Source organism: Hemicordylus capensis, chromosome 5 (genome assembly GCF_027244095.1).
Source record: "Hemicordylus capensis ecotype Gifberg chromosome 5, rHemCap1.1.pri, whole genome shotgun sequence".
NCBI lineage: Eukaryota > Metazoa > Chordata > Lepidosauria > Squamata > Cordylidae > Hemicordylus > Hemicordylus capensis.
The window spans coordinates 118,991,555-119,009,166 of NC_069661.1; the positions used below are offsets into that span (position 1 = coordinate 118,991,555).

A 17,612-nucleotide genomic window follows, 5' to 3' on the forward strand; every position below is an offset into this window, starting at 1 on the left:
TGCTACTGCAATTTATCATGGACCATTTTGCTACCCAAATATCCATATGGCTATTTTAAATGCTCATTTAAAAAGACTAACAGCCCCTCTGAAACATGGGGGGCGGGTGGCAATTGAATCAGCTTTAGACTCACTGGCTTTTATGTCAATCCAATGAATTGAAAATGCAAGAAGGAAGGCAGGTTCCTGATGTAGGAGAAAAATCTACAGTAATTCCTGTGCAGCCTGCTTTCTGGATGCAAAATGGCTGGGCTGGGATGTAATGGGGAAATGCCAGGGCTAGAGGGTACCTCACCCTGTAAATGTACCCAAATTCTTGAATAGCTCTTGCCAATACCTATAAGAATAATGATTAAAATATTACTTGTTTTCAGATATGCATGCCAACATTTTCAGCAGTTGAAATAAACACATAATCCATGTGGGGAAACCTAAGGAAGTTGAACTCACTTTTCCATTCTATAATGATCCCATGAAACGATTATTAAAGAGAAACACAAATCTTTCCATCTATGTATATTAGTGATTTAATTTTAATCATAGGAGTGACCAAAACACTTTGCTATGCCACACTTCGTTTAGTTTTATGTGGTGGTTGTAGAGAGAGAGAGTTGATTCACTTAAAGTTGGGGGATTGGAACAAGGATTTTTTTTTTTTTAATGTCTATTTCAACATTATTACTTGGACAGTCAGTTTGAGAACAGATGCTAGTAAAAATATTATGAGCAGCATTGAAAGTAAGAAGATACCATCAGGTAAGGAGGGTTTGATTTTTTAATTTGAACTTTTCAATACCATCAAAAGAGGTGGAGGCAATTTTTAAATTTCTAAAACGGGAGATGCCAAGGCTAAACCTCACATGAAATTGCTGACATCTGTGTGGAAAGGAAGCTGTGCTCCTGAATTTTAAATGTATGCAGACAGCTGCAGTTGCTTGTTGATAAGGGAAAGTTATGCCACAGATAGGGCTTTATCACTGATCATCATCCCTTAAACACAATACTTTTCAGTGGACTCTGCTGGCACCTTTAACCCTCATCCGGATTATGGGGTGGCTTTCCACTCCCAGCTGTATAAAGGAGTGTAAACAAGTAAACCACTGCACTCCCAGCTATGCTCTTGTTGTCAAACACTTACCTGGATTCTGGCACATGATATATCAACAAGTATGGTCCCTCACCAGTAATGGTATTTATGGTATCAATAAAAATATTACAGAGGGTAGAAAACCACCTGAGGAATGAATAGAATCCCTGTGGTGGGGTTGTTTATATCCCATTCCCATTATACATCAATGGGGGGGGGGGAACCACCCTAGAAATGAATGGGGTTCGGATGGTGGGGTGGAATCTCTCCAATTCCCATTGTAAGTCAATTGGGAGGGGGGGAAAGCCCAGATATGAATGAGCTTTCTATGGCTGGGTAGTATCTATCCCATGCCCATATTAAGCCCTCTGGGAGGGGGGAGCTCACCCTGTTTCTCTTTGTAAACTTCAGTTTTGTTTCCCTTGATGATGACAGTGTCTCAAAACCAGTCTGAGGCACTACATAGTTCTGTGCTCTTGAGTTAGGGCAAATGAAACAAATCCCTCCCACAATGTCAGTCCTAGTGTTTCAAACAAGTAAAACATTTGGAAGTATCTAACCTTGCAGAAGCAGGAATTTTAGTCACTAGACAAAGCCAAAAGGATCACAACAGCAACAACCACAATACATCAGTTTCAGGAAGCCTGGCATCAGTAGTTCAACCATCCACAGTACATCTCTGGTCTTTCCCCATTTTTCCTAGTGGGTTACAGTCCGGAAAGGGGTTAGGTGTTGGAGCTTGTTTCCAGGTGGAGAGAGCAAGAAGATATAGAGGAGGGATATGCAGCACTGAACAGTCTACTAAACCTCATTCACCTGCCCAGGGGCGTAACTACAATTAGGCAGGGGGAGGCCATTGTCTTGGGGGCCCCCCACCTTGGGGGGCCCCTCAGAGGCTCTCCCCCACCCATCTTCCTTTTGAAGTTATGTTAAAAAAATTTCTCCTCCTTGTTCTGGCGCCGCCTGCTATTTCCTTCTTGTTTGTCTCCGCGAGTCCACCTTTGGGGGTCCACCTCAGAGGCTCTCCCCCACCCAGCGCCTACCCGATCTTCCTTTTGAAGTCATAAAAAAAAATTTCTCAGCGGGGGGGCCCATTTAGGAATCTTGTCTCAGGGCCCACTCCAACCTAGTTATGCCCCTGCACCTGCCAGTGAAGGTACTGAGATAATGGGTTACATGAGAAGCAGAAATGACAAAAGGTGTCTACAACCAGTCTATCACTTGCCCACTTCACAGTGGTGAGGAGGGTTGGGATATTCTAGTGAGAGGTCAGACCCAGAGAAGTTTAGTCCAGGAGGAGGAGGAGGAGGAGGCGGCGACAGTGAGTAAGCAACTCCCTCCCCTGCAATGAGGGAGGGAGGGAGGGAGGGAGAGAGAACCATCATGAAGGCTTGAGGGAGGAATCCAAATACTGCCTGAAGTCCTGGAGAGCCACTGCCAGTAAGTGTAGACAGTGCTGCTCTAGATCAGGGATTCTCAACGTTGGGTCCCCAGATGTTATTGGACTTCAACTCCCATAATCCCCAGCCAAAGGCCACTGGGGCAGGGGATTATGGGAGTTGAAGTCCAATAACATTTGGAGATCCAACGTTGAGAACACCTGCTCTAGATGGACCAACAGTCTGACTCATCAAAGCAGCAACTTCCTATGTTCCAATGGAAGCACCTTGACCTAACGGAACTGAAAGTGTATCCTAGCCTGCTAGTCCTGGCAGATGTGTTTCATGCCAATCATGAAGCAATGCAGGGACTGTGGGCAGTACATTTGGCGGGGGGGGGCGCTATTTCTGTGCCAGGATGTAGCTGAGATGATTTGAGGAAGTCACAAGTAATTTAAGGTTCAATGACAAAGCCACATGACAGGAGAAAAGAGTGATTGCCAAGCTGGCAATTATTACAGGAATCTGGATCATGTTTGTATGGAGCTGCAGCACAGCTACATTCCTGAGTTTGACCAGCAGTTGATGAGCAGCTGCTAGGTTTCCAAGGTGCTCTGCCTTCTGGTAACACATGCCAAACAAGCTAAAGAAGTATGGTTTGAAAATATGGTGGTGCTGTGATGCAAAACACATCCTACCTATTAACAGGAGATGACCTTGAGAAGCAAGCTGGAGGACTGCAACAAAGACAAATAGGCCTGCAAGCAATGAGTACAGCCATGGAACAACTCTTGGAGCTGCTTCAAATGAATTGCCTGTAGAGGTGTGATTCAGATTAGCACCCTTCTCACACGATTAAAGGATGTGCCATGAACACACTGACACATCCACCAGTGACATCAGGACCAGTGTTCCCTCTAACAGAGATTCCCAGATGTTGTTGACTACAACTCCCAGAATCCCCAGCTGCAATGGCTTTTGCTTGGGGATTCTGGGAGAGGTAGTCAACAACATCTGGGGATCCCTGTTAGAGGGAACACTGATCATGGCAAGTGTGTTCTTGCCACAGACCCAATGTTCTTGTGTGTGCAGGGCAATGTTCATCTGAACCTGCCCTCAGAGAAATGTGGTAAGGGATAACTTTTCCCGCAATTGTATAAGCTGGCAGAAGTGCTCCTGAGCAAGGGGTTGACCTGTGTAGGCACTATGGGACACAACAAGCCAGACTTTCCCCTAGAGATGCAATCACATTCACACAGGGAAGCACTGTCATCTGTGTTTGGCTTGGATGGGCAGAAGATGTTGGTATTGTGTGTACCCAGGAAGTTTGTGACTAGGACAGCTGATAAAAAAACCAAGCAAAAGATGTTGAATGTGGGTGAACGGCCTGTAGAATGCACTTGACCAGCTCCCAGATTGCCTTTAGTTCAGTCACAGTGTGTCCTTTTCAGCTGAAATGCTGAGAGCTGAGATGATGAAGTATGGATCCTCATTAGTGTGGTGTCTGAAATGTTCATTTTTCTTTGCAAACAGCTCACTTTCTCAGAAAGTCATGCATAGCACAGGGCACTATGCTTGGTATGTGGGGGTCACTGCTGCACTCCCCTGAAGTGAAATGTTAAATTATTGTGGGTTCTTTGGCCTGCAAAAAGTTGAAGGGCATCCAGTGTAACTGATGGGAGTACTTGGGAGAAGGAAGTCCTATTCATGTGTTTTTTTAAAAAAATCATGACTCCACTTAAACACATTGCTTTTCAGTAGAATCTGGTTATTAACCCCTGCTAACTTGACAAAGAGGCACCTTTGAACATGGTTATTCTCTTTATTTAGCAGGGGAGAGTAACTGGCCCTCTCCATCCCCAGCACAGTACCTCCAGTGACTGTTGCTGGTGTCTGTCTTGTGTTTCTTTTTAGATTGTGAGCCCTTTGGGTACAGGGATCCATCTTATTTATTTATTATTTCTCTTTGTAAACTGCCCTGAGCCATTTTTTGAAGGGCGGTATAGAAATCAAATAAATAATAAATTAATAACAACAACAACAACACCCAGTGACGCACTGCATTGGCGTGGTTGTGGGGCTTGTGTGCTCTGAGGAAGGTGAGAGCTGTGCCGGAGGTCCAACCATGCTGGACAGGTCTCACCAGAGGAGCCAGACAAAGAGTGCCTCTCCCATCAACAATATGGTGAGACGTAACTTTAATAAATCATTACCGGATCGGTCGTCGCCCTTGTCAACAAGGACCGCGCCAAGTGCTAGAGTCCCTGGACATCTGGTGGCAAGTGGGCAACAAGACTCAGGATCTCCAGTTGAGCAACCAGGGCTGGAGACTGCAAAGTTACTGGAAGAAATGTCACTTAACCGAAAAAAATATATGAGAAATGCCAACAAGGAAATAATGATCTGCTATTACAAGTCTAGTCCAACTAGAAGAGGTTATTTTAAAAGAATGTACCAAATTTGGAAAGAGAAGCATCCAGATACAGAAATAACAGAACAAAGGCTAGCAGACCAGAAAAGATTCATAATAAGAAATAAAGTATTCACAGGAGTTGAGCTGGAAGAACTACAAAGAGCAACACAGGCTCAAGAGATGGAAGAAGAATTACCACCAACTGAAGAAGTTGCTCAGGCGCAGGTGGAGGAGGTGTTGGAAACAGAGGATGCCACTGTTGCTGAACTGTTTCAAAATCAAAACCAGGCAACCTCCCCTTTGCCTTCACCTCAAAAACCCCAATGCTGTTTAACAGAAAAGCAACAAGAACTAAAGCAAAAAATAACTGAGCACATGAACCAAACAACCACCAGGGTTCGACTTCCAGCCCTAAAAACAGTTGCCAAAAAACAACTTGCTCCGGCATTAAAAGATGTCAATGCTGCACTTGCAGAAAAAACAACCAAGAATGTGCAAGAAACAAACCAACTAATGTACAGTGCAGCAACAACAACGACAACAACACAAGAGCTCGGATATAAGATCAGTGGACCTGTAAAAAAAGAAAGCAGTACATCACCTAAATGGAAGATTAGATTAGAAAATAAAATATCCAGGCTTAGATCAGATGCTAGTAAATGGAAAGATATGAAAGACAAGAAGCTGAAGAATGAAAACACCAAACAGTATCTGATCCAAAAATACCACCAAGATTCAAGGAGAATTAGAGAAGTCCTGGAAATCATAAAGCAGCAAATAACAGCAGTGTCAAAGAAGATTAGCAGATACGAAGCCAGAATTACACAACACAGGCAGAATCTCCAATTCCAGTCGAATCAGAGACATTTCTACCAAAGCATAGAAGGAGAAACTGCAAGAAACCTAGAAACACCAAATAAAGAAGAAACAGTGCAATTCTGGGGGAAATTATGGGACAATCCAATAGATTATAATAAAAAAGCAGGCTGGATGAAAGAGGTCAAAAAATGTAACCAACAAATGCAAGATCTAATAATAACACCAGAATTAATAAGTGAAAGAGCAAAGAAAATTAAGAACTGGACTGCGCCAAGTGACGATGAACTGCATGGCTTTTGGCTTAAACACCTAACAAGCCTTCATAAACAACTATCAAAACAGTTTAATCACATTTAGCAAGGAGGTGATACTGAGCAATGGCTAACAACTGGGAAAACTCATCTCATAATGAAAGACCTAGCAAAAGGTGCAGTTCCAAGTAATTATAGACCGATCACCTGCCTGCCAACCATGTTCAAATTATTAACTGGAATAATAGCAGATGAAGTGATGCAACACTTATTAACTAACAAACAGCTTCCAGTTGAACAGAAAGGAAATTGCCCGAACACCAGAGGCACAAAAGACCAGCTGCTGATTGACAAAATTTTAAAAAACTGCAAGAGAAGAAAAACTAATCTAAGTGTTGCATGGATTGACTACAAGAAAGCCTTCAATTCATTGCCTCACACATGGATACTAAAATGTTTAGAAACAACTGGTGTCAGCAAAAACATTCAGATATTTATTAAAAAAGCAATGAGCATGTGGAGTACACAGTTAACAATCAATGGCGAGACACTTGGACATGTTAGCATTAGAAGAGGCATTTTCCAAGGGGACTCACTATCCCCTCTGTTGTTTGTAATCGCCATGACCCCACTTTCACAAATACTAAACAAAACAGGCCTCGGATACCAAACATCTAAAACATCCAGTAAAATCAACCATCTGCTGTACATGGACAATCTGAAGTTGTATGGAAAGTCCCAGTCAGAAATCGAATCACTGCTAAACACTGTCTGTATATTCAGTAGCGATATAGCAATGGAGTTTGGACTAGACAAGTGTGCTGCATTAATAATGAACAGAGGAAAAATAACAAAAACAGAAGGAATAGAACTGCCCAATGGAAGCAACATCAAGAACCTGGAAGAGAAAGAACATTACAAATACTTGGGCATTCTCCAGGCTGATAACATCGCACACACTGAAGTTAAAAGAAAAATTGGAAGTGAATACATCAGGAGGGTTAGAAAAATCCTCAAGTCCAAACTCAATGGCAGGAACACCATACAAGCCATAAACACCTGGGCTATACCTGTTATCAGATACACTGCAGGAATAATAGACTGGACCCAGGCAGAGCTAGAGACGCTAGATCATAAGACCAGGAAAATCATGACCATCAATCATGCTCTGCACCCCAGCAGTGATGTAGATAGGCTATACCTCCCTCGCAGCTCAGGTGGAAGAGGAATGCTGCAAGTCCATCAAACAGCAGAGGAGGAGAAAAGAGGCCTTGAAGAATATATCAAGGACAGTGAATAAGATGCACTTCAAATGGTCAATAATGAGAAACTATTAAACACCAATGAAACAAAGCAGGCCTCCAAGAAAGAACAAGTCAAGAACCGAGTAGAAAAATGGAAAAAGAAGCCCCTGCATGGTCAATATTTGCACAATATAAGTGGAATATCAGACATCAGCAAGACCTGGCAATGGCTTAGGAATGGCAACTTGAAGAAAGAAACAGAGGGTTTAATACTGGCTGCACAAGAACAGGCACTAAGAACAAATGCAATAAGAGCAAAAGTAGAAAAATCAACCACAAACAGCAAGTGCCGCCTTTGTAAAGAAGCAGATGAAACAGTGGACCACCTAATCAGTTGTTGTAAAAAGATCGCACAGACTGACTACAAACAAAGGCATGACAAAGTAGCAGGGATGATAAACTGGAACATCTGCAAAAAATACAAGCTACCTGTAGCCAAACATTGGTGGGACCATCAAATTGAAAAAGTGGTAGAAAACGAAGATGTAAAAATATTATGGGACTTCCGACTACAAACATACAAACATCTGCCACACAATACACCAGATATAACTGTAGTCGAGAAGAAAGAAAAACAAGTTAAAATAATCGACATAGCAATACCAGGGGATAGCAGAATAGAAGAAAAAGAAATAGAAAAAATCACCAAATACAAAGATCTACAAATTGAAATTGAAAGGCTGTGGCAGAAGAAGACCAAAATAATCCCAGTGGTAATTGGCGCCCTGGGTGCAGTTCCAAAAGACCTTGAAGAGCACCTCAACACCATAGGGGCCACAGAAATCACCATCAGCCAATTACAAAAAGCAGCTTTACTGGGAACAGCCTATATTCTGCGACGATATCTATAACAATTGACAATAAAATTCTGGCATCCCAGGTCCTTGGGAAGGACTCGATGTCTGGATAAAACAAACCAGTCAATAACACCTGTCTGACTGTGTAAACAAGAAATAATTTCAACTAAGTTACAGTGCCATTGTTCTGGGAAGATGAGGTGTGGGGAGGCAGAGGGGTGCCCAAATATGTCAAAAACTCCATCTTTTTCTCACATTACAACCACATATTAGTGGCAGAATATTACTTTATAGTTGATCCATGGGCGTCCACATCAAGACCTTTTTCTTTGGGTGGGGGCAAAGCCAGCATTACAGCACCCGCTCCCTGGGAGTATGCCCCATTGAATTCAGTGGGAGCTGGCTCAATCCAGGAGCAGCAACAGTCCCCACTTGCTCCCCCGATCACAGACTATATTTCATTTTGAACTGGATGCCTCTTGCAACCTATTATCAATAAGAAACATCATTCAACAAGTCCAGTATTTGACAAAGCAAAACAGTACTGTGAAAACAAAAACAAAAAAAACCCTTGGTGTGGAGTTTGAACAGCTGAAGGTTTCTCAGACTGCTCTCATGGCAAATTATCCTCTTGGGAAAAGGCACAGTCTAGCAGCTTAGGGTGGATAATTGTCCTATGTGCAGGAGGCAGCAACAGCTGCTGGAAGAAGAGGCACTTTATGAAGGATAAATGATGGTTTTAATATTCATAGATTTGCAGTTTTTGCAGGTATCCAAAGCAATCAATATGTGATTTGCCAGTGATAATAGAGGAGGCTCAAATTGTACATCAAATGGTCTTTCAATTAGATTTGTTGAATAGGTTGGAGCATTTGCTTCTGCTCTGTGCAGCACCAGTGACATCAGGGTACTCCACGATCTCCCTGATTTTAGATACACTGGCCACAGTTCACTGCTCTTCAGAGTGGGGAATACCAGACTTAAATTAGTTCAATAGTCCTGTCCTCTTTCCTGCAAATTGTAGGTTGGGTGTGGATCAGCCCAGTTGCTTGTACACACACAACGGATATTCTTTCCTTGAACAGCAGTCTCTTATGTTACACTACAGAGCTACTTTTGAAACTCTTATGGGTTTTAGAAACAGCTGAAACAGGTGCAGGAGAAAAAAGGAAGCAAACCATTGTGTACATACATCTGTTTGTATACTTCTCCAAAACCTTGACTTTAGTCAATTATTTCAAAGATATAACAGTAGTATAAATAAATTCCATTTCTGCATTTTGCTTTGTCTGGTCTTTGTTAACACTTGCCACCCTTGAATGATAAAAGTGTTTTCCAATGAGATCATTCATATTTAGTTTCAAAGCAATGCTTATCCAGCAATTTAATGTCCATGCTTATAAGAACCACATTATTATTCAATATATTTTATTTAAAACTGCATGTACAATATCATAAATTTGTTTAAATATTATAAACATGTTTTCTTGAAAGTACTAATATATACATTGAGTTGGCAGAACCTGCTGTTTGGTAAAACTTCAAACAAGCGATCATGATTTCATCTATTGCTGTGGGGGGGAAATGTCTACTTTGGGTGCCTTAACAGGAAAACCCAAAGCCCAGATCAAGCCATCAATGTTTTACATTACCATCAAAAATCCGATCCAGTTCATTGTTTTGTGTTCATTTAGAGATGCTTGGACATCTCCCGTTTCACAGGTCATCTTCATCTGACAAAGCATCAAGATAGTCTGTGTCAACATATAAGAGGAATCCTGAAAACAGACTGTCTGCCCATGTGGGATCAGCAAAGAGGCCATTCTGATCAGTATAGAAGATTTCAAGCCATACTTCATCCTCTGGCTGAAGATAAATCACTGTTGACCCAGAAGCTACATCATGGTTTCCAGTATTTGCATCAAACGTCTTTATTCGGAACTTCCCATTATGAACTAGGCCAATTGCAAGATGTTTATTTGCCAAGGTGATGTCGTAGGAGAAGTAATAAATTCCTGGAATGGCACATATGAACTTCCCATTTGAAGGATTATAATGCCCTCCTTCATTGAAGAGGACTTTATTGAATATGATCGGCAGTCTTTCCTCTGGGTAGCTTGTAGTGATCCCAACAGAAAAAGCAGATTTCAGTACTATTTTCCCACACTTACAAATTCCTGGTAAGCCAGGTTTCCCTCTTTCTCCTTTATCTCCTTTTGGGCCTGCTGGCCCGACAGAACCCACATCACCCTTAGCACCTCCCAATCCTGTAGGTCCTTTTTTGCCAGTTTCTCCTTGGTCTCCTTTATCTCCAGCTTCACCTACAGGACCAGTCTTTCCTCTTAAACCTTTAAAAAAAGAAAGGAAGAAGAAGTATGTTACAATATACAATTACTCTCCAAGTACCAATCAATCAAATCACTAAATAAGTTATTAGATGCAAATGAACAAAATGGGTGAAGTTAAAAAAAATTCCTTCTTTTCATATATAGGGAAGTTTCAGAAGAAAGTAAAGGGGAGAAATGCTCTTTTCTACTCTCCAGAAACCTCTCCTTTCCACTGCTATGCAGGATTAATGTACACTGGTATGTAAGCAAAAAAATAAAAAAAATTAAAAATGCAGAACTCTAGTACTACAGTATATATCACAGCAGGAGAAGGTTTCAGTCAAGTGGGAAAGGAAAATTATGCTTCTTTTAATTTCCCATCTCCTGAAACCTCCTCACCCGCCTGCCCATAAGCCCAAATAGTGCTACACTGCTTCTGTTTGCAGCTGGCTGGCTCACACTAAACATGATCACTCCTATTAGGGGTAAGGGATTCACAGAAACCTTATGTTGCAGGTCTCCACTGTTTCCTTCTAATACTGAACTTGGGAACCCTGTGCCTATCAATCTGGTAAGGAAACAAGGCCATTGCAAACAAGGAGGTGGGCTCTACATGCTTGTGGAATTCACCGGGAGGCTTTACAGACAGGGCTTCTACCCAAATCTCCTTTAGGAGAGAGTGTGTGCGTTCACGCATCAGCCCAACTTACGCCTGATTCCCTTTGAGATCCTTGGACCCACTCCACACACAAGTCGGGCTTTGTCTTGTGAATTCTAGCTTATTTCAGGGTAATTCCAGGTTTTTTAAATGCTGGTTTTAAGCTACTTTTTCTGAAAATGCCCGGAGCAAATAGGGAGAGGCACTGCTGTATAATCATTAGCACGATAAGATGCAAATGAAGCCATGTGCAAATATCTCCCAGGAGTGCAGAACTATATCCAATCGGAAATTAAAAGGGAGGGGGGACCCAACTACTTGAGGTGGACTGAACAAGTTCAATGGTCTCCAGGATCTATGGAATGTTGAGTGTCATTTGTGGGAGGAAGGAAAAAATGGGGATCTGGAGCTGGCCTGATGAAGTCCCAAATACCTTACAGTATCATGAAGGTGGGGATTAGTGTTGGTGGAATAGGTGCCTTGAGGTTAAAAACACTCTCTGAATTTTTTTTTTTAATTGATTAAATGAAGTGAAACACTAGAGTACCATTCTCCACAGGTCAGCATTGCAATCTACATGTCTGTAAAGAAATTTGAATCCCAGGTTTGATTTGTGAATTGGAAGGAATGCCATTAATTAATGCTCTACAAAGTGAGAACTGGGTGTCACAATTCTACAATGAATGCAGGATTTCCAAAGATTAATTTGTTTCTATTTATTGGGTTTTATTGGTTTGCAAGTTTATGCGAGGCAAGAACTCGCAAAATTTTTCACAGATAAGGGGAGACTGCTAAAAAAGAATAAAGCTCAAGCACACCTAATGGCACAGTGGGGAAATGACTTGATTAGCAAGCCAGAGGTTGCTGGTTTGAATCCCCACTGGTATGTTTCCCAGACTATGGGGAACACCTATATCGAGCAGCAGTGATATAGGAAGATGCTGAAAGGAATAATCTCATACTGTGCAGGAGGAAGCAATGGTAAACTCCTCCTGTATTCTACCAAAGACAACCACAGGGCTCTGTGGTCGCCAGGAGTCAACATCAACTTGATGGCACACTTTAACTTTACCTTTATTGTCAACTAGGGATGGGCCCGGACCGGTCCGGAGGCCATTGAAAAGGCGTCTGGACCGGTCCGGACCAGTCCGGACCTGGGTGGTTCAGATTGGGGGTGGGGAGTAGCTTTAAGAGCGGCGGGAGGGTTTAATTACCCCTCCCGCCGCTTTCCGCTGTGGCGCCGTAATCTGCAGAGTAATTGGGGCGGCAGGATACCTCCCTGCCGCCCCTTCCCCGCTGCTGGTCTGCAAAAACTCCCAGTAATCCTTTGCGCACGTGCACGTCAGTGACATGAAGCGCACACACAATGTGCGCACGCGCAATGATTACTGGGAGTTTTTGCAGACCAGCAGCGGGGAAGGGGCGGCAGGGAGGTATCCTGCTGCCCCAATTACTCTGCAGATTACGACGCCAGAGTGGGAAAGCGGCGGGAGGTGTAAGTAAACCCTCCCGCCGCTCTTAAAGCTACCCCCCACCCCAGTGCCGGACCGCAGTGTGGCGGTTCCGTGCACACCCCTATTGTCAACTAACTAAAGCAAGCCATCTCCTGCACCTGATTTATCTCCAGAAAGGATCCCAGTTCCAAATGTAGGAGCTTATTTTCTTCCTAGTGCTTTTTCCAGTCTAACTCTACAAAGGGTGGGTTCACATGACCCACTGCAAGGCAGTAAGCTGGGGACATCTCAGTAAATTTTTTGGAACTCAAGAGCAGTTCTATTTTGGAAAATTTTGGGAACACTCTGTGGACCCACACAAATCTAGTTTCTGTGCCAAATTCTCAAGATTCAGCCAAGATTCTCCTGAGATTCTCCACTCACTTGAAATTGAGTAGAGAATTTCAGGAGAATGTTGGTTGAATCTCAGGCATCTGGCACAGAAACCAGATTCAGGCAGGTTCAGATGTCATGCCTGATCTCAATTCTCGACATTTTACCGACATATTTCCAGTCTTGCAGTGGTCATGTGAACCTCCCATAGTTCCCCCACCTCCTTTATTTATTTGATTGATTGCTGGATTGATTTCTATACCCCCTTTCCAAAAATGGCTCAGGGCAGTTTACATTAAAATAAAAACAATTAAAACCAATTAACAGTTAAAATCAAAAACTATAAAAACAATATAAAACCAATTAACAATTAAAACATGTAAAACAGTTTTAAAACCTTGGAAAATCAGGCCAAATGTTACAGTTTAAAAACAATTTTAAAACCCTGGAAGGCCAGGCTAAACAGATAGGTCTTACAGGCTCTCCTTAAGGCCAATAATGAATTTAGATTATGGATTTCTGCAAGGAGTGCATTCCACAGCCTAGTAGCAGCTACAGGGAATACCCGCCTTTGAGTTGCCACCAGATGTACCAGTAGCAGCTGCAGACAGACATCCTCAGATGACCTTAACATGCAGAGGGGATCATGTAGTAGAAGGCACTCTCTAAGGTAACCCAGACTGTATCTCTCCACAGAGGTAATAATATCTATCTATCTATCTAACTGCATTCAATGTATTTCATTTACATTGCTTTAATTGTTAAAATGACCCTGTAAAACAGGCCAATATCACCCCCTATTGCAGATGAGGAACAGAGGCAGAAAAAGAGTGGTTTATTGAAGACAACCGGATGCGTTCCTGACAGCTAAAACATTCGAAGGAGGACGTCTCTGTCTGATTTGTAGCTCTGCTCACAGTCGTGTGCTTCATACTTACTGTAGTGCTGTATCTGGAGTTTTACAAACCAAATATCAGAGAAACTGACAGTATCATTATAACAAAAGAATGTTTCCTGTAGGGATTTCTTTAAATGAATGAACATTCAGTACCTGCATTTCCCTTTTCGCCCTTTTCTCCCTTCCTGCCATCTCTGCCATCTCGTCCTGGGATACCAATACGCCCGTGAGGTCCAGGTGATCCATTAGCTCCAGGTGGTCCTGCAGGACCTGGCAATCCAGGTATGCTACAAATGTATCTTGTAGAATAATTTCCTCCTTTAAACTGGCTATGAAGAGGTTGTCCACTTGTATAGACAGCAAAACTTGTGACATAGAGTAACACAAACATCCTCGGTGCTGAAAAAAGAACACAGATATGCAGACAATAAATCCATCTTATTTCATTAAAGCTTTGCATGCTCTATAGGCACTCTATAAAATACATACATTTATTTATATATGCATATGTGTAAATACACATTTTACTCACATGTGAAGGATTGGGCTGTGTTCATCTTTCAAATAGACTATATTTCAGATAGAACAATCTCTTCCACAGACTAACCTCTGTATACTCAGCATATGATAATTTAATAATTCAGATGCTACATTCTGCGCACCTAGTAGGAGAGACAGCTAAAGGGTTTGCTTTGCAGCCAATTTTGGCCTCATCCCTAGTCCAGTAGCCTAAATCAAATGCTACAAAGTATTATTTCCCCTGGGCAATTTTCCCCATGGGAAATAACATATTTCTTTAAATGCCTGAAAATGCCATAGGGAAAGTGTAGCACAAAAATCTATTCCTTTCTTTTCAGAAAATAGGCACATCAGACAAAGTTCTATATGCAAGAAATGAATGGATATATTCAGGGCTGTGTGCACTCAACACGCATTCTACTATGAGAATTCCATACCAAGGTAACCCAAATTCAGCACCATGAACAGCTGAATTCGGTAGTCTATTTAGGCTAGTTTGTCTTTGGGTTTACAGTGTTTATCCAAATAGAAGATTACTCTGAATTTAAGACAAACATTTATTTTAACCCCTTTTAAATTTAATTTAACCTCTTTTAAAAATAGAGGTTAAATACAGACTATACCTATTTTCACCTAAAAGAGGACTCTAAATTTAAGATGACCCCCTGATTTCTAGCATCAAAGAATTGGGTGGGGAGGGGAAGGGAGTAGTTTTGGATTCAGGTAAGTACAATAGTTTCTCCTTGTTTTGAGTAACTTATTCTATGATCTATCTATCTATCTATCTATCTATCTATCTATCTATCTATCTATCTATCTATCTAATTATCTAAGGCATACCTGTGGCTAATCCCATGTGTGGCAGCTCTCACAAGATTTCACAATTGGGCAGTGGAGATATATGCAGATAGGGAGGAGGAGCCTGTGGCACGGTGGTGATTGGGCAGTGGGGATTCCATATGCAGATAGGGAGAAGGAGCTTGTGATGGTTATAAACAGCTGGAATGCAACTGTTACTGGTTGGAAGATGTTCTTGATTGTAGAGGAGAGATAGATAGATAGATAGATAGATAGATAGATAGATAGATAGATAGATAGATAGATGGCAAGGGTCTGCAAAGACAGGGGTTGTGAGGGAGGAAAGAGCTCCTTCGGGAGAAGGAGGCTGCCGTTGAGTGAATTAGATGAGGAAACAGGATGAACAAGATCTGTTAACTCAGGAAGGGAAAGGGGCACAAGAATATAGACAGAGGGGAACAGCAAGTGGAGGAGAGAGAAAGAGAGAGAAAGAAGGGAAGGGAAGAGAAGAGAGAAAGAAGGAAGGGGGAGGGACAGGCCCGAGCCTGCCAGCGGCCTGAGGGGAACGCACAGCAAGGAAGGGCCAGTCAACCACTGCTGCTGTTTGGGGCTATTGAGGTTACTGGTGGTTGAGGCAGTCAGGCAGGCAAGGGACAGGCCCAGGCCTGTCAGTGGCCTGAGGGGAACGAGCAGCCATGGCGATGGCAGCAGCAAGGAAGGGTCTGGTCAACCGCTGCTGCTGCTGTTCCTGTGGGGAGGAGCAGGAGTGGGACTCGGGTGAGGGTGGGAAGGTTTCTGGGGATAGGAGGCTGCAGCTTGGCCAATAGGCACCAGCAACACTGCAGCCGCAGCCAAGAGGGGTGAGGGAGATTGAGTAAGGGGATGGAGGAGTGACCAAGAGGGGTGAGGGGGATGGAAGCAACCGGATGGAGGAGGAGGCACAGGAATGTGGCTCAGGTGAGGGTGGATAGATCTCTGAGGTGAGGGGGGCTGTGGCAGGGGGTGAGAGGAGCAATCAAGTAGTAGCACGCAGATGCTCTGCATGTTTTAATGCAGATGCTCTGCATTAATGCAGATGCTCTGCTAGTTTTAATTAGTTTGTATAATTTATTCTTCCTGTCCTTGTAGAAGTTCAAAGACTCATACAACATACTGAATCACCCACCTTCTGACTGACAAAGGGATATCTTGTTCAACCGTTCCATTGGCTTCTGAGGCCTAGTACATGCATTTGATTCCACCCCCATCCTATGAGTGTACACACACACAGTAGCAGGAGTTGCATGGAAAGATTGGTCGCTTCACATGGACATTTCCATGATTTTGACCATGATTATTGACTCTTGTATCATTTTTCTGGTTCTGGTACAATTTTATAACATCCCCTCTTCCCTGTAACCCCTTTCCTGTTTTGAAAAACTGGCAGGGGCCTGATTGTTTTTCAAAGATTAGGGAATTTATTTGTGTCCTTTAGTTTAGTTTTTAATTTATTGGGTAAGCACAAAACAAAACATACAGTTGTTTATAATAGAACAAGCATCACAAGCAATTATATCCCTTTCTACAATCACATAAGCTGTAATTTCTACTTAAATATACAACAGCCTAATTTAACAATCTTTCCAGATACTAATGTAATCAGAAGGTGGGGAATGAACAAGGTTTTCCTGATTTGTAAGTAAAATAAAATCAGACCATGTGGTTAAAAAAACACCATTGGGATTGGCCTGACCCAATCAAACTCGAATAGTATGGGTCAGTTCTTCAGATATAGCTATATGCCACATGTGCTGATACCAAGTATTAAGGGCCACAGTTTTATTTTTCCAACGTTGTGCAATAGACAACCTGGCAGCTGTTAACATAAACACCGTCAATTCCTTAGATGATAACTCTGAGTTAGCCGCCAAAAATATATTTAGTAATGCCAACTCTGAACTCAAACTTAACCTCTGCCTTATAAATTTTACTCATCTCTTAGAAAACCTCTGTCCAAGAAGAAAGAACACTAGGACAGGACCACCATAGTGAAAACGTTCCCCTAGACCCACAACTATTCCAACAGAGAGGGGAAATACTCTTGTTGATATAAACTAATCTGGAAGGGGTCATATCACCGATGGAAAAGTTTTTTTTAAAATCTCCTTAATTCTGGCCAAGATTGAAGCCACTGGCTTCCATTTCTTTATCTAGTTCAATTCCAGATCACTAAACAGTCTGCTGTAAATCATTTTCCCAGCTCAACTTAAGGTCAATTAAAGGGATTCATCTGATTTATTACAATATCATACAACTTAGAAATTGGGCCTTTAGAGGACTCTGAAACCTAGTACTAATGCTTCAGACCTAGTCAGTTTTCTATTATCTTGCTTTATTATATCTGGATGAAAAATAAAAGACATAAAACTGAAGGAAATTCATCCAAGAGTAATGCATACTCATAAACTTCTCTCAGGTCTAAATCGATTGGTTTATACAAATAATAAAAGTCTTCTATTTTATTTATTTATTTTTATTTTACATTTCTATCCTGCTC

General features: G+C 42.1%; 1 protein-coding gene across 9 annotated transcripts in view; it reads right to left on the reverse strand.

Annotated features, from left to right (window-relative positions):
- Window positions 1–8,948: 8,948 nt before the first annotated feature.
- C1QTNF7 (C1q and TNF related 7) overlaps window positions 8,949–17,612 on the reverse strand; it is a 129,091-nt gene continuing 120,427 nt past the window's right edge. For 8 of the 9 annotated variants that reach the window (XM_053251660.1, XM_053251659.1, XM_053251656.1 and 5 more), the window contains 2 exons: window positions 13,913–14,158; window positions 8,949–10,398 (listed from right to left, as the gene is read on the reverse strand). In XM_053251660.1, coding sequence (XP_053107635.1) covers window positions 9,767–10,398; window positions 13,913–14,150 — 870 coding nt within the window. In that variant the 5' untranslated portion in view covers window positions 14,151–14,158 and the 3' untranslated portion in view covers window positions 8,949–9,766. The remainder of the gene's footprint in view (window positions 10,399–13,912; window positions 14,159–17,612) is intronic. The other variant, XM_053251664.1, reaches the window with a different exon arrangement.